The following is a 17798-nucleotide window of genomic DNA, read 5'->3' as shown; positions in this document are numbered from 1 at the left end:
CTGGAGAAGAGGATGTAGGAATTGAGCTTTGAAAGGCCCACAGAAGGCCGGGCATGGTGGCTCATGCCTGTAATCCCAACACTTTGGGAGGCCGAGGCGGGCGGATCACCTGAGGTCAGGAGTTTGAGACCAGCTTGGCCAATGTGGTGAAAACCCATCTCCACTAAAAATAAATAAATAAATAATACAAAAATTAGTTGGGCTTTGGGGCAGGTGCTTGTAACCCCAGCTACTCAGGAGGCTGAGGTAGGAGAATCACTTGAACCCGGGAGGCAGAGGTTGCAGTGAGCTGAGATCACACCATTGCACTCCAGCCTGGGCAACAAGAGCGAAAAACTCTGTCTCAAAATGAAGGAAAGAAAGAAGAAAGAAAAGAAAGAGAGAAAAGAGAGAGCAAGCAAGCAAGCAAGCAAGAAAAAGAAAGAAAGAAAGAAAGAAAGAAAGAAAGAAAGAAAGAAAGAAAGAAAGAAAGAAAGAAAGAAAGAAAGAAAGAAAGAAAGAAAGAAAGAAAGGAAGGAAGGAAGGAAGGAAGGAAGGAGGAGAGAAGGAAGAAAGAAAAGAAAGAGAGAAAGAAAGAAAAGGAAGAAACAAGAAAGGCCCACAGAAATTAGCCAGAAAGTCAAATTGGAGATGGGCCTTTGAAGTTGACACTGCCCAAAGCTTTCTTTCGTTCCCATTTTTCTTTTGTATTGACATGAATGAGAAATGCTCGCATAGCTGGTGAATTGTACAATAAATATAAATGACTCTAGCAACATGAGTTCAGCGCCGCAGGTCTGATTTTTATAGTCCACAAATCACCCCCCAGATCCAAATGTAGTTCTGCTCCAGAGTTAGTATTCATTCATCCCTTCATTCATAGTTGTCAAACACCTACTATGGGCCTGGCATGACCCTGGAAATTCGGCAATTAATGTGACAGATACTACCATGTCTGCCGTCTTGGAGCTTACGTTTTGGTGGATAAGACTGACAGACAAATTAGATGATTTCGGAGAGTGTCAAGTGCCCTGGAGAAAAGAGGATAGCAGAATAGAGAATGACCAGTGGGACAGGAGGGGCGCTCCCTCAGACAAGGTAGTCAAGGGAGGTCTCTCTTTCCAAGAAAGCGACAGTTGGGCTGAGACTTAAATAATAAGAAAGAGCCAGCCAGACGAAGATCTGGGGAAAGAGAGCAGAGTAGGTGCAAAAGCCCTGAGGCATTTGAGGGATGGGGCGGGTGGCGGGGGAAGCCAGTGTGGCGGAGGCAGAGGGAGTGAGGCAATGGGTGGGAGACGAAGAACCAGCCCATGCGGACCTTGCAGGCCAAGACATTTGGATTGGATGGGATGGGATGGGATGGGATGAGATTGGATGGCATAGGATTGGATTAGATCTCTCTCTCTCTGCTTATTTATGTGTTATATTATTGTCTCCTTTAAGTCATGAAAGATTTTAAGCAGGGGAGAGACATGACTGATTTACATTGTAAAAAGATGGCGCTGGTCCTCTTTCTGCCCTCCAACCTCTTTCTGCCCTCCAACCTTGCCAGAAATTGGCATTTTCCTCTACCACCTGGACATTTCCTTCCCAATCCCCAGACTGTCAATGTCCACAACCTCTCATGGTCACAAAGCCCTCAGTGCTTCATCTAATCTACCCTGAAGACTTCTTGCTGCAGTGCAGCCTAATCCCAGCCCCATCAGCCTCCAGAGTCCATGTCATCTGTGAACTGGATGCAATGGGCACCGGGGGCAATGCACCTGTTCTCACCTCTTTTCCTCTTGCAGGGGGGCATTTACGTCTTCAAACTCTTTGATTACTACTCTGCCAGTGGCATGAGCCTGCTGTTCCTCGTGTTCTTTGAATGTGTCTCTATTTCCTGGTTTTATGGTGAGTATCAGCCCCTCCTCCCTTATTCATTCACTCATTCATCTATTCATTCCTTTCTTCAGTCATCATTCAACAAGTGCAATTTGAACCCCAGGTCTTCTCCCTACATTTATGTATTTATTTATTCTTCATATTACAATTAAATTAGGTTAGTCCAGGAGTCCCCCATGTTTAGAAGATATAAGAGCAGTTAAATGAATTCATTTAAAATAGGTGCCAACATTTCTTCATAAATTTTGGAATAAAAAGGGTTTTTGGAGATTTTATCCAGAAAAGGGAAACCAAAACTATTTTTTAAAGTTTTAAAGTTATATATTTAACAAAAACTAGGCTGTAATTAAAAGTGTGCACTATCTTAAAACAAATAACAAAAGAAACATTGATTTTATTTATTTTGTGGCCTAAGTTTCTTGAGCCAACTGCATGACAGTAAAAAATGAAGACATCCTTTCCTGCACCTTTGATCGTCCCATCAGAGCAAATGTTTAAAGAAACATGATATTTTGTGTCCCCTTTGCAATATCTACCACCTCATCCCTCTTGTCATTGTCCCTTCTTTTTTATGTTTGTTCTATATGTATAAATTTAAGGGATATGGGTGCAATTTTGTTACCTGGATATCTTGTATAGTAGTGAAGTCTGAGCTTTTAGTGTACCCATCACCACATAATGTACATTATTTTTATTTTTATTTTTATTTATTTTATTTATTTTTTTGACAGAGTCTTGCTCTGTCACCAGAATGGAGTGCAGTGACACAAACTCAGCTCACTGCAACCTCCGCCTGCCTGGTTCAAGCAATTCCTCTACCTCAGCCTCCCCAAGTATCTGGGACTACAGGCGCCCACCACCATGCCCAGCTAATTTTTTGTATTTTTAGTAGAGATGGGGTTTCACTGTGTTAGCCAGGATGGTCTCGATCTCCTGACCTCATGATCTGCCCACCTCAGCCTCCCGAAGTGCCGGGATTGCAGGCATGAGCCACCACACCCAGCTGTACATTCTACCCACTAAGTAATTTCTCATCATCTACCCTAGCTCCCATTCTCCCACCCTTCTGAGTCTCCAGTGTCTATTATTCCACCTGTACCCAGTGTTTAGCTCCCACCTTTAAGTGAGAACATGCAGTATTTGACATTCTGTTTCTGAGTTGTTTTGCTTAAGATGTTGGCCTCCAGTTCCACCCATGTTGCTGCAAAAGGCATGACTTCATTCTATTTTATGGCTGAATAGTATTCCATTGTGTATGTATACCATACTTCCTTTATCCAGCCATCCACTGATGGATACTTAGGTTGATTCCATGTCTTTGCTATTATGAATAAACACGAGTACAGTTATCTTTTTGATATAATAATTTCTTTTCCTTTGGGTAGATAGACAGTAGTGGGATTGCTAGATCAAATGGTCGTTCTATTTCTGGTTCTTTGAGAAATCTCTGTACTGGTTTACATAGAGGTTGCACTAATTTACACTCCCAAGAACACCTTCTCTGTCTAACTGTTCTAATATGGTCAGATCCTCACTGGTCAGTGACTCTGCTTGTAATTTGAGCAGTGCCCAAAGCCACTCTGGTGAACTTCAAGACACCAGTTTGGGGTTTGGGGTTTTTCTTTTTCATGAGATTTGCAGTTCTTCTTTGCAATTGATTGCCAATTTCTTTTTCTTTTACTTATTTTATTTTATTTTATTTTTGAGATGAAGTCTCGCTCTTGTCTCCCAGGCTGGAGTGTAATGGCACAATCTTGGCTCACTGCAACCTCCGCCTCCCAGGTTCAAGTGATTCTCCTGCCTCAGCCTCCTGAGTAGCTGGGATTACAGGCGCCTGCCACCACACCTGGCTAATTGTTGTATTTTTTAGTAGAGACGGAGTTTCACCATGTTGGCCAGGCTGGTCTCAAACTCCTGACTTCAGGTGATCCTCCCGCCTCGGCCTCCCAAAGTGCTGGGATTACAGGCGTGAACCACCGCATCCAGCAGACTGCCAGTTTCTTATAGCATCTGACCATCAGGGAAAAACAGCCCCTGCCCAGGAAAGCCTTTGAAGGAATGGCTGGGATAGATGTTGAGTGGGAGGGACATTGAGAGTGGCAAGGGTTGGGGGGGATCATCTTGTCAGTCTCCTTTTGTTGGTAGATATCTTCACGTTAAAGTGACTTGCTCACCTACACAACCCACTTGCTGTGAGAACTGGGCTATTGAAAAATACCTGGTAACGAGGACCCCCAGAGCATTACCCCCATGGTACAGACAAGGAAACTGAGACTCAGAGAGGTTAGGTGACTTGCCCATGGTCACACTGTGAGAAGGTGGTAGAACCAGGCTTTGACTCTGAAGCACCCACAGCTCATCCATCCCTTCTGCTCCCAATGTCACAGGTGTCAACCGATTCTATGACAATATCCAAGAGATGGTTGGATCCAGGCCCTGCATCTGGTGGAAACTCTGCTGGTCTTTCTTCACACCAATCATTGTGGCGGTAAGAACAAGGCCTGAGTAGCCCTATCAGGGCTAGACCAAGCCCTGGGAGGACTCAGGTCCAGGGAGAAACCTCTAGAGGCAGAGGCAGGTGGAAGAGGCCCCCAGAAACCCTGTTCCTTAATAATACTTCTCTCTACCATTTGTTGGGCATCTATTCTGCACCCTGTACGGTACAAGACACATTATATCATCCTCCACAAACCTCAGAAAAGAGGTATTATTGTCCCACTTTACCGCTGCAGGATCTGGGGCTCACCTAACCAGTATCACCCAGCTAGTCAGCGCTGGGATTCGAACCAAGGCCAAGCTCTTGGCACTTGGAGACTCTCCTTCTCAGGGTCCCTCATCCCCACAAGCAGGAGCTGAAGCAGGGGCAGGCCTGGAAGGGGCCACCCGAGGTTCTTGAGGTGGGGGCAGAGCCACTGCATATGTTGTGTACCACGTAAGGGGACCCCGCCAACCGCACACTGGGAGCTGATACCTCACCCTTGCTCTGCTTTTGAAGCCGGGGAACTTGGAGGAAGGGATTCCCTTTTCTAATGAGTCTCCCTAGAGGGGTTGCCTTTTCCTGCTGATCTTCCCTGAGAGGGTGTCTTTTTCTATTATGCACAAAGGCACCTTAAGTGCTAGCAGTGGCGCTGAGTGCAGGACTCCTAAGACCTTGGGCCTCTGTAAGGGTCAGCCTCGCGGTAAGGGTGGAGGGCAGTCAGCCTGCTGGCTTCAGGGTGGTCCATCCTGGGTGACTGACTCCTCCCCTCCCCTCCCCTCCCCTCCCCCTTTTCCAGGGCGTGTTCATTTTCAGTGCTGTGCAGATGACGCCTCTCACCATGGGAAACTATGTTTTCCCCAAGTGGGGCCAGGGCGTGGGCTGGCTGATGGCTCTGTCTTCCATGGTCCTCATCCCCGGGTACATGGCCTACATGTTCCTCACCTTAAAGGGCTCCCTGAAGCAGGTAAGCCCTTCCCCACCCTTCAAATTGCCAGAGCCCCTCTCCCACTGTGCCAGGCACAGCCCCACCCCTTGTGGAGCTCACAGTCCAGCTGGGGAGACAGACAAGTCAATAGCCAATGACAGTAGAGTATTAGAGACACTGAGATTAGGGAAAGCCAAGGGGGTCGGAGCAAACAGCCCTCCCTTAGCCCTACCTGGGTTAAGGAGGATTAAAGAAGGCTTCCCAGAAGAGGGGATAACAAAGGAGAGGCCTGGGGATAAACCAAACTTAAAAGTAGAAGCAGAAAGAATGTTCCTAGAAGAGGGAGGGGAGGAGAGGTTGGAAAGCATGTGCTAAGGTCCAGGGGTATAAACTGCATTGGGTGAAATGAAGGGAGATCAGTGTGGCTGGAGGGTAAAGTGGAAAGGGGTCTGAGGAGAGGGCGTGACAAGAGATGAGGCTGGGATATAAGCAGGTCCAGCCAGATCATGTAGGGCTTTGAAAACCAGGACGAGAACTTTGGACTTTATCCTGGCGGCAATGGGGTGTCATGAAGGGCTTGGAACAGATGGAGGGTGGGATCACATTTGCTCAGGGCTCACTCTAGATCTCATTTGTAGGATTGATATAGAGAACATGTGGTCTTACCCGCAAGGAAAGACAAAGCACAAAAGACCTGCTGCCCGCAGCAGGGGCCTCACCATCACGTAGGGTTCTCTGTCCATGCCTGCACTTTGTTAAATTGCACTGAATTCTTGAGGGAAGCAAAGAAGTGCTGGAGGTGCCACACAAAGAGACATTGATGAGGTGTGTGCAGGCTGAAAAGATGCCACTGGGAGATGTGGAGAGTCAGAGCATGAGGGCCGCCCCAGAAGGCCCTGGATGAATGGCTGTCCACTGTAGTTCCCTGGGAAATGCACCTGCCAGACCCAGGGGAAGCCCTCTCAGGTCCGAGGCACAGGGAAGCTGGGCTGCAGGTTATGTGCCGCGGTGGAGTTACTGGGTCATCCTCCTCCAACCTCAGATGAAGAAACTGAGGAACCACAGGGGTTGAGTAAGCAGGTTCCCAGTTCGGGAAGCTGTGAGCAGAGCCAGGGCTTTCAGCCCTTTCTTCCCAACGCAGTTCCAAAGCTTTCCTTTTCCATGATCCACTGAAGAGCCTCAAATAGCAGCTGGGTCTTAGCATGGCAAGAGGTTAAGGGGATGCCCTCGCAGAAAAGAGCACAGCTTGTGCAAAGGCCCAGCGGTAGGAAGGGCCAAGACATACCTGAGGCCAGGGTGTGAGCTGACAGGGCAGGATGGCGAAGGCAGTGGGGGATCCGTCCACTCAGCATACATGGATGGAACCCTGATGATGTGCCAGACACTACTGTCAGTGCGGGGGACACAGCCATGAACAAGATAAGCAGTAATTGCAGCCACCTGGAGCTCCCATTCTGGTAGAGGAAGATAAGCAACTAACAAAATAAAAGCATGTGAGGTGGGGAGGAGCACTACAGAGAAAAATCAAGTAGGTAGGGGGTTTAGGAAGTGCCGGGTGAGGCCTCACTGAGAAGGCGAAACATTTGAGCCAAGACCTAGGGAGGCGGAGAGCGAGCTGCCCCTGTCTGAGAGGAAGGCTGTGCCAGAGAGAGGGCAGGGCCTGTGCAAACGCCCTGGGGCAGGAGCATGCCTGCTGTGTTTGCGGGGCGTCGGGGAGTCCCATGCAGATGGGGTGGATGCGTGAGGAAGAGGAGAGGACCCTGAGGACTGGGAGGTGGCAGGAGCCAGGTCATGTAGGGCCTTGGAGGACTTTGGCGCTGCCTCTTGGGGAAATGGGAGCCTTCAGTGGGTCCTGAGGAGTACAGGGGCGTGATCTGAGTCCGGTTTTCACAGAACTCTCCCGCTGCTGAGAGGACGGAATGAAGGCAAGAGTGGAAGCTGAGGGCTGACTGGGAGTTTTTGCAGTAACCCAAGTGAGAGGGGCTGTGGCAGGGGTGCAGGATGTGGGGATGTGGCTGGAGTTTGGGTGTAGTTTGGAGGCAGAGCAGACAGGATGCACTTGAAGAGAGGGCAGGAGAGGGAAGCGGCGGGTTCCCTGTCATCCCAGCCTGGGATTTTCCCCAGAGAGCCTCATGCCTTCCTCCCCGGTACCCACAGCGCATCCAAGTCATGGTCCAACCCAGCGAAGACATCGTTCGCCCAGAGAATGGTCCCGAGCAGCCCCAGGCCGGCAGCTCCACCAGCAAGGAGGCCTACATCTAGGGTGGGGGCCGCTCGCCGACCCCTCTCACCCCCCGACCTGGCTGAGTGCGACCCCCACTTGATGTCTGAGGATACCTTCCATCTCAACCTACCTCGAGTGGCGAGTCCAGACACCATCACCACGCAGAAAGGGGAGGTGGGAGGACAGTTAGACCCCTAGGTGGGCCCTGCCATGGGCAAGGATACCCGGTGGCTTCCGGCGCCCGGCGGGCTGGTGACCTTTTTAATCCAGGCTCCATCAGCGTCCCACGATCGGCCTTGGTAACCGCCGCGGTAGATCATTTTTATCCCGCCAGGGAGCGTGATGCAGCGAGGCCACATGTGCTCCTGGCTTTTAAACCTGTTCCTGACTGTTCTCTTACTGCCGAAACCCATGACTGTTATCTCGGACTTTGCAGGAGTTACTTTCCCTCTGAACGCTGCTCCATGCACAGGAAAAGGGCATTTTGTACAATGGGGACTTCCCGGGAACGCTTGCTTTTAAGTACCAGAAGTCAGCGGAGCTCTGGCTTTCGTGTTTTGGTTTTCTCCTTCCCAAGGCAGCTGGACAAAAAAAAAAAAAACCCAGGGGCGTCCGTCGATATTCCCAGGGCCGCTTCTCCTGCAGTCTGTGGAGTGTCCTTGTCCCCGCGGCCCGAATGAATGAGCGTTCTGCAGCCCGATGTCCCTGTCCCCTCCCCGCCGGGCCATTCTGATTGGACCTGGCCCAGTGCAATCCATCCAGACAAGCCCTGCTTGCTGGAAAACTGCCACAAGCACAATTGATCTCTTTTTATCGCCATTCCAGGGGCCTCAGGTCCTACTGGGGAAACTTCCTATACTGGAGCTCCGGTTTCTCTTAAGCTGCCCAATTTCACAGAGTACAAAACAGTTGTAGGGGAAATCAAGGTGAAGGATCTGTCCGACAGTCAAGACGGATCCACAGTTATCTTTCGGTCTCCTTCTTAAACTACCACCCTCACTGCCACCCACCCCAAGCTGCTGCCACCTCACCTTCCTTGAAATTCCTCAGCGGGAGTCTCCTCACTGCCACTAAAACCCACCCAGCCCACTAACTGAGGAGCTAGTGTTAATCCAGAGGATCCCCCGCAATGTGCTTCCGAGATTCAAAATGCTTCATTGGAAAGTATGATTTGTTCCTTTCTGGAACTGGGCTCCGTGGTGGCGGCGGCACTTCAAGCGAAGACAGTTTCTTGCAAGCTCCAGTAGCTCCGCGTGTCTCATTTGCCAGGAAGATGGGTTCCCACGTAGCAAATCATACATCGTGCCCCGTAGCTCCTTAGCTAGTTAGCTCACAAGCCGTGTTTTATGACTAATCCTTAATAACTATGGTAAATAACTGTGACTGTGGGGTTTTTAATCTCTTGTCATTCTCATCTGAAAGTGACCAGCATACCAGTTCTTGCAATAAGATATTACCCTCAGAATATTAAGCACATTATTGTAGAGAAAAAAAAAATATGTGTACACATATGAACGCACAACATACACATTCATCCTCACGTGTGGCACGTAGGTCTCATTTGATATTGTGTAGGAAATCTGAAGCCTTTTCCTGAGGTCATCTGTAAATTAGTCTCATTGCCAAGGCATCCCCAGTGCCAGCTGGTGAATCCATGATCAGAATGCATACGTATTATTAAATGATAGGGTTTAGAATGACAGGAACCCATCACTGTGTCTCATGGTTCTACTTCTCCATCTGTGTGTGAATTCCTTTAGACTAAGGGCAGGAAGACTTCCAACTTTCTCTTTGTTCTTCAGTGTGAAACTGAGACCAAGTCTCTCTGAGACAAATGCAGTGTATTTAATGTTTGTAAGCAATTCTAAGTGAGATGTTTGGCAAGAAATCCCCTAACTGATTTCCATCCAAACCCATCTTATAGAGCACAATATTAAGTGTCGTACAATTACTGTGAGAACTGTGAATATGTGTAACTTTTTTTAGTATTTGCCCGGGGCGGGGGAAATATTGTATTATCATATATGCTTTTTTTGCAATAAGGATTTATTCTCAGAACACCAAGTAAATCTATCTCTATATAAAAAATATATGTAATATATACATATTCAAAGTATATACAGAGCCTGTTTTAAAAAATACAGTATTATTTAGTAAAATTATCTGTTCTATGGACCAAATGTAAAATATTTATAAATGAAGATGCATTTTAAATGTCTATAAATGGTGTCATAACTAGAGCACGGGCGTTATGTAAGTTTCTAAGAATTTAGAGGATAAATAATAAAGGTTCTATGATATACAACATCAGACCTTCAATTCTTTGGGGTGGGGGCACAATATCCTCTTTCATCAGAACAACAACACATATACACAGAACTGTTTTTCCCTAGCAGAGAGAGACTGGGGCTCAAAACCCAACAAAACAGAACTGGACTTCCCCAGAGTCTTAGAGTCATAGAAAATGATTGTGTGCTCCACGAGGGAGGTGCTTTCGCTGTGCATGGGGTCAACTAAAGATCTAAAACTGCAGGAGAACAGGAGCACATGTAGTGAACAACGGCACTCATTCATTCACTCACTGATTCCTTCCTCAACATTGTTATCTTTCTAAAGTGTATTTAGAAAAATGTGAATTCTACAGATGAGTTGTAAGAATAGTTCCGCGGACACATCTGCGCTTCACCCAGATTTGCCAGTTGTTAACACGTCGCCACATTTATCTTCACTAACTCTCTGTCAGTCAAGGCTCAGCCTGGGAAGTGGAGCCACTGGATATGATGGAATCAGGGCTTTATTACAGGAACGGACCTTAGACCACTCACTGTAGGGCAGTTGGAAAATAAGAGTCTGAGGTTTCTCTACCTGGTCTGTTCTTCCCCGGCTGTCCTCACCACTGGTTCCTTCCTTTCCTTCAGGTCTCTGCTCAATTGTCACCTCCTCACAGAGGCCTTCCCTGACCACCCTAGCCAAAATAACATGCTCCTTCATCTCTCTCTGCTCCCTCACCCTGCTTTATTTTTATTATTCTCAGCATTCGCATGCTTACTAATTTAATCTCTATCTCTCCCCACTATAAAGGAAGCTCTTGGGGCGGGCACAGTGGCTCACGCCTGTAATCCCAGCACACTTTGGGAGGCCGAGGTGGGTAGATCACTTGAGGTCAGGAGTTCAAGACCAGCTTGGCCGACAGGGCAAAACCCCATCTCTACTAAATATACAAAAATTAGCTGGGCATGGTGGTGGGTGCCTATAATCCTAGCTACTCGGGGGCTGAAGCAGGAGAATCGAGTAAACCCAAGAGGCAGAGGTTGCAGTGAGCCGAGATCGTGCCACTGCATTCCAGCCTGGGTGACAGAGAAGACTCTGTCTCAAAAAAATAAATAAATAAAATAAAAATAAAGGAAGCTCTGGGAAGATGGGGACTTTTGTTAATTCACTACTGTGTCCTAGAGGCCCAGAACAGTGCCTGACACACAGTAGAAGCTCAGCAAATACATGAATGAATGAATGAATGAATGAATGGCTGGATGGCAGAATGGATGGATGGGCAAGGAATGGCGATGGAACAGCCATCGCGGGCACTGGCTTTGGGGTCAGACAGCTCTCCATGTGAGTTCCGGCTCTGCTGTTCACTCTCTCAGCAACTCTGAACACGTTGCTTAAATCTCTTTGTGCCCCAGTTTCCTCACAAAATTGTTGTTAAAGTGAAATGAGTTAAAACAAGGAAAGAACATAACATGGTGCCTAGCCCAAACTGAGCACTTAAAAAAAATAGTGATGTTATTACAGCAATGGTTCCTAAAATGTTCCCTTAGAAGAACCTCTTTAATCGGGGTCTGTCCCCCACCCAGAGCCCCATGTTTTGAAGGATTTTGTCTACCAAACTGTCGCTTAATCATTAAGCTGTTTCTCCCCTTTTTATTAATCAGATGTGGCTGCTAATTAGAGCTCCTGATTAGCATGAGGTAACCAGGGTGACAGCACTAAGCTGATATCATTCCAGGCAAAAGCAAAGAAATGTGGCATTTGGGGTCCTCAGCTTACCCGGATGGTTTGTAATTATGTGATTTCCTCTGGGCTCTATAATATGGAAAAAAAAAAAAAAAGGTCCTGGATGTCCCATTGACTTTTCCAGGGACCCTCACAGGTTCAGGACCTCAGGTAGGGTCTATGTCTTACAAAATGTTTGACTGCAGACTTTGTATTTCTCTTTCTTTAAAACAAAAGGTTGCCTTGAGGAGTAAACATTTTCCGGGTTAGGTGACCACGACCTTTGATCCAATTAATACAGATCATGAAAATGGCTCACAGTTTTGAAGCTCAAGTTTTGCACACATCTCTATTTCTTTCTAATAAACTCCCAGCAGTGAAATCGCTGAGTTAGCAGTCTGTGCATTTTTAAGGTTGTTCATACCTGGTGCCAAACTGTCCTCAGGCAAAGTGGTGACCATATTTTATTCCCCTCAGAAGTATATGGTAGTGACAATTTCCCCAGACCTTTTCCAAAATTAGGTCTTATTATTTTTTTAAAATCTTTTTCAATTTCACAGCTAAAGATATCTTAATAGTTGAGCCTATATTTCTTTGAATTTTACTGATGCTGGACTTTTTTTCATGTCCTTTCTGGCCTTTTGTATTTATTTTGTGAATTTATAGCTCATAAGCATCTTGTTGTTCTTTAGAGACGGGCTCTCACTCTGTCACCCAGGTCGGAGTGCAGTGGCACAATCACAGCTCACTGCAGCCTCGAACTCCTGGGCTCAAGCCGTCCTTCTGCCTTGGCCTCCCCAGTAGCTGGGACCACAGGCATAAGACACCACGTCCAGCTAATTTTTTAATTTTTCTTTTGTAGAGACAGAGTCTCACTGTGTTGACCAGGCTGATTTCAAACTCCTGGCCTCAAGCCATCCTCCCTCCTTCGCCTCACAAAGTGCTGGGATTATAGGCATGGGCAACTGTGCCCAGCCAGCATCCTGTTTTTGTATGTGTCTTATTTGTTTGGAAGACTTATTTTTAATATATTGAGAATACTAACACTATCTTATGTATGTTGAAAATAAATCACAGGATGTATATGGATAGATATATGTGTATGTATATGTACATGTATATGCATATGTACATGTGTATATCTATATGTATAGATATATGCATATGCACATGTATGTGTGTAGATTGATATAGATAGATAGATAGATAGATAGATAGATAGATAGATAGATAGATATAGATAGATAGATAGATAGATATCTCTTCTCCCAAGGAAGTCTTTGTGTTTTCTAGTCCTGGCTTCTCTACTTCCAAACCTTTTAGAGTTTGAGCCAAAGGCTGGGAAAATGTTTTTGGCCATCCCCTTTTCCAACCCTGTGTTGGTGTAGCCCCTCTCTTGGGTGGAAATGTGAGAGTAATTGCATCTTCCACTGAGGGCTGAGGATTCATGGCTTAGTAAGTGTCAGGTGTTTATAACAGGGCCTGGTACATAGGAAACAGTCAGATCGGGCCATTCTGATGACTTTCTGTGACCACACAATAGCATCAGCTGCTTACTCTTCTCTCTGTCCTCACAAACCATCCCTTTTAAGATCCTCGTGGAACCTTCCCTGGGACACCGTAAAGGCTCACTGAGCCACTGTCAGGACAGCTCAGAGAAGGCAGGTGTTGAAGTAGTGGCAGTCATGGCAATAGTGATAATGATAACAACTATTCATTCAGGCCCTACTAAGTCTGAGGCTCTGTACCAACCACCCCACAAGATTTTTCTCACTTCTCTCTTGGGACCACCCCATGGGGTGTGGGTGACCCCTCATGTCAGTGCTCCAGCCATAACACTCAAGTCCCTTTTCCATCTTCATTTTTGCGCACACTCACTCCCACCGTGCCTGCACTCTGACATCCAGCACTTCTGTCTGTGTCAGACATGAGTATTATTTTTATAATAGGAAATACATAATAAACTATATTTTTAAATACACAAAGTCATGGCTAGGCACAGTGGTACATGTCTATAATCACAGCACTTTGGGAGGCCAAAGCAGGAGGGCTGTTTAGACCAGGAGCTCAAGACCAGCCTAGGCAACATAGCAAGGACCCATCATTACAGAAAAAATTTTAAAAGTTAGCCAGCCATGATAGTACATGCCTGTAGTGCTAGCTATTCAGGAAGCTGAGGCAGGAGGATAGCTTGAACCCAGGAGTTCAAGGTTGCAGTGAGCTGTGATTGCACCATTGCATGCCAGCCTGGGCAACAGAAGGAGACCCTATCTCTAAAAAAACAAAACAAAACAAAACAAAACATACAAAGTCACATGAGCTTATCAATATGGAGGAGGACAATTTACTGACAAGGCATCTCATTATAATGCACGTACGATTAAGGACTTTATTTTGCTTTTGGAGGAAAATTTTCTTTTACCAAAAAATGCTAATGGGACATGGGAGAGGAGACCCACCATGACAGACAACTCTAACAATAACCTAACACAGGCAAAGGAGAAATCAAGGGTTCCAGTGATGTGTTTACTGGTGTTTCACCTGATACTGTCAAAGAGAATGTCGTGGTGGTTTACTCGAGGTTGGTGTCAGTTCAGGTCCACCAGGAAACAGATGCCAAGACAAATGTAGCAGCAAAAGGGACCTGTGGGTAAACACCTTAAAATTTTTTACTCATGTATAATAATTGCATATATTTATAGGGTACGTGTGATATTCTGATACACACATACAATGTATAATGATCAAATCAGGGCATTTAGGATGTCGATCGCCTCAAATGTTTATCATTTATTTGTGTTGGGAACATTTCAGATCTTTTCTTCTAGCTATTGGGGTAAGCACCCTTAAATGACACAGGGGAGAAAGGGCAGGGCCAGGCAGGAAGACATTTGATCACATTGATGACTGGACAGCAGGAGAAGGAAGGACGCATGGGTGGGAAGAGTCATAGACCACAGTGCAGCACTGGGAGAGTCTCAGCCAGCCCGCCAGGGTGCCCCAGTGCAAAGGCTGTCCTTTGAAGAGTTCCACATTGAAGAAATGCCCAGGCCCTATTAACTCCACTACACAGTCAGTGCTGCCAGGGAGAGTGTAAACTTGGCTCAACACTGTGGGACATCCCAAAGGCACTGCAACTGGGGCCACTAGCCTACTGTACTCCCCGCAGCAGTTCTCCAAATTACAGGAATGCAGAGGCAAGGAAAAGATATCCTTATTTCCTGAATGCCTTCTGTGTGCCTGGCACCTTCTCATAGAATACTGTTCACTCCTCATCACAAACCTAAAGAACACTGCAGGTAATTATTGGCATTTTGATATGGTGTGCATGTTCATCTCCTCCAAATCTCATGTTGAAATGTGATCCCAAATGTTGGAGGTGGAGCCTAGTGGGAGGTGTTTGGGTCGTGGGGGCAGATGTTTCATGAATGGCTTGGTGTCCTCCCCACAGTAATGAGTTTGCACAAGAGCTGGTTGTTTAAAAGAGCCTGGCATCTCTCTCACTCCCTCTCTCATGACATACTCACTTCCCTTCCCTTCCACCATGAGTAAAAGCTTCCTGAGGCCTCATCAGAAGCTGAGAAGATGCTGGCACTATGCTTCCTGTACAGCCTGCAGAACTGTGAGCCAAATAAACCTCTTTTCTTTATAAATTACCCGGTCTCAAATATTCCTTGATAGCAGCACAGAAAGGACTAACCCACATTTATAGATGAATATCCTCAGGCTCAGAGAGGGAAAGCAACTTTTTCTCACAAAGCCACACAGCTCAAAGTCATGGGACTGGACACCTGAGCCCAGATCCTTCCACTATAGCATAGTGGCCTCCATGGTCACAAACATGGCACAAGGTATAAGGCTAAGATCTAAGATCAGGCAGAGTTAAGGCAAGAGACGGATCAGGAAAAGCCCATGGCATCAATATGGGGGGCTTCTGCCCCTTTCCTGCTGGAGTCTTGCCACAGCCCAAAGGGGTTCTTCTTGCCCACTGCAAGAAAAAGCCAGAACATTGAGACGGCAGTGTTGCAGTAGAGAAAGGGTTTAATTATCACAAGGTAACTAAACAGAAGGATGGGAGATGTTTTTCAAATCTATCTCCCCAAAAATTCAGAAGCTAGCATTTTTAAGGGCACTTGGGCAGGCAGAGGGCTGGGAAACTGAAACAATTGATTGGCTGGGGACAGAAATCACAGGGGTCTCTAAACTGTCTTTGAGCAGCTGAGTCAGTTCCTGGGAGGCGATTTCAGATCATGTGGCATCTCTTGATCTCCTGGAATGCTAAATCTGAAAAATATCTCAAATACCAGTCCTTTACGTTTCACAATAGTGAAGTTATCTATACGAGCAGTTGGGGAAGTTACAAATATTGTGACCTCCGGTTATGTGACTCTGGGGCAGTAAGCAACTTATAGAAAAGCAAACTAAACAAGCAATGGATGGTTATAGTTCAACCTATTCTTTAGCAAAGTTGTAGGCCTCTAGCATAATTCTAACCTTGTTACCTCTTGTTAGTCTTTACAAATACGATTGCAATTTTCAAACAAAGAAGGGAACAGCTCCAGGAAGGGGCTACTATGGCCTCCGCACAAGAATGAGCAAAAGCAAACTAGCCTGGTAGAAGCAAGATGAAGTCAGGTATGTTCGATTTCCCTTACTACTACAATTTTTGCAAAGGTGATTTTAGCTTCAGAAATTAGCCCCACATCTTCTGCCAACCGCTCTGGAGGCAAGGGCCTGCACTGACCTCCTGGGCCTGCAGGGGGCTTCAGGGTAAAATACACAGACTGAATTTACAAGGACCATGCCAGGAAGCACCAACCCAGAAGCCCAGTGCACAAACCCTTAGCTGCATTTTAGAAGAACCATTTAACCCAGCAGTGCACATAAGAATCAGAGAGAGTGCTGGGCAGAAAGTTGATCCCCAGACCCCATCCCAGACACTCTGATGCAGGAAGTCTAGGCTGATGCCCAGAAATTACATTCTAATAAGCACCTCAAGCCTTTCTAGTGGAGAAAGTCAGCCACACATCACATCAAGAATTACTGTTGAAAGCAATCCTGGAACCAAAATTGAGGAACAGTATACAAAGCAACAGGCCTATGCTCTTGAAAAATGTCAAGGTCATAAGAGACAAAAACCAAAGAATTGTTCAGATTAGCAACACGACAACTGAATGCAATTTTATCAGGAAATGGATCCTGGACCAGAGACAATATCTTTTCTCTTGCTGTAAGGACATTAGTGAAACAATAGATGAAACTTGAATAAGATATGTAGATGAGATAATAATATTGTATGGATGATAATTACATGATTTTGATCAATACACTGTGGTTATGTAAGAGAATGTCCTTTATTTAGGAAATGCATGCTTAAGTATTCAGGCTAAAGAGGAAACTTGTCTACAACTTATTCTTAAACGACTCAGAAAAAAAAATAATATGGTATAGGCTGGGCGCGGTGGCTCATGCCTGTAATCCCAGCACTTTAGGAGGCCGAGGTGGGCGGATCACCTGAGGTCAGGAGTTCAAGACCAGCCTGGCCAACATGGTGAAATTCCATCTCTATTAAAAATACAAAAATTAGCTGGGTATGGTGGTGGGTGCCTGTAATCCCAGCTTCTCGGGAGGCTGAGGCAGGAGAATTGCTTAAACCTGGGAGGTAGAGGTTGCAATGAGCTGAGATTGTGCCACTGCACTCCAGCCTGGGCAACAGAGTGAGACTCTCTCTGAAAAAAAAAAAAAAAACACTATATTCATATGTAATATGTGTGTGGAGAGAGAGCATAAGAGAGAATGATAAAGCCAGCAAATGTGGAAAATAACATTTGGGGAATCTGGGTGAAAAGTATACAGAAACTCTTTATATGAGTTTTGTAACTTCTACTTATTTATTTAGAGATGGAGTCTTGTTCTTTTGCCCAGGCTGGAGCGCAGTAGTGCAATCTCAGCTCACTGCAACCTTCATCTCCTGGGTTCAAGCAATTCTCCTGCCTCAGCCTCCTGAGTAGCTGGAACTACAGACGTGCACCACCACACTTGGCTAATTTTTGTATTTTTAGTAGAGATGGAGTTTCACCATGTTGTCCATGCTGTTCTCAAACTCCTGACATCAAGTAATCCACCGACCTCAGCCTCCCAAAGTGCTGTGATTACAGGCATGAGCCACTGTGCCCGACTGAATTTTACAACTTCTAAGTCTGGAACTATTTTAAACAAACACAAACACTCTAGGAAGAAGCTGGGTATCACCTTCATTTGATGAGAAAGGTACAGGGTTTGGAACAGGTTCCTACGGTGGGGAGGGGGATGGT

General features: G+C 46.2%; 1 protein-coding gene across 5 annotated transcripts in view; it reads left to right on the top strand.

Annotated features, from left to right (window-relative positions):
- The window catches only part of SLC6A1 (solute carrier family 6 member 1), a 45863-nt gene extending 36065 nt beyond the window's left edge, over positions 1–9798 (top strand). For 4 of the 5 annotated variants that reach the window (XM_025375548.1, XM_025375552.1, XM_025375550.1 and 1 more), the window contains 4 exons: positions 1770–1872; positions 4251–4351; positions 5139–5306; positions 7425–9792. In XM_025375548.1, the coding sequence (XP_025231333.1) occupies positions 1770–1872; positions 4251–4351; positions 5139–5306; positions 7425–7529 (477 nt within the window). In that variant the 3' untranslated portion in view covers positions 7530–9792. Of the gene's footprint in view, positions 1–1769; positions 1873–4250; positions 4352–5138; positions 5307–7424 lie in introns of all 5 variants that reach the window. The other variant, XM_025375547.1, reaches the window with a different exon arrangement.
- The last annotated feature ends 8000 nt before the right edge of the window (positions 9799–17798 follow it).

Source organism: Theropithecus gelada, chromosome 2 (assembly GCF_003255815.1).
Source record: "Theropithecus gelada isolate Dixy chromosome 2, Tgel_1.0, whole genome shotgun sequence".
NCBI classification, from domain to species: Eukaryota; Metazoa; Chordata; class Mammalia; order Primates; family Cercopithecidae; genus Theropithecus; species Theropithecus gelada.
The sequence above is the reverse complement of the archived record's forward strand: the minus strand, read 5'-3'. Positions and strand labels throughout refer to the sequence as shown.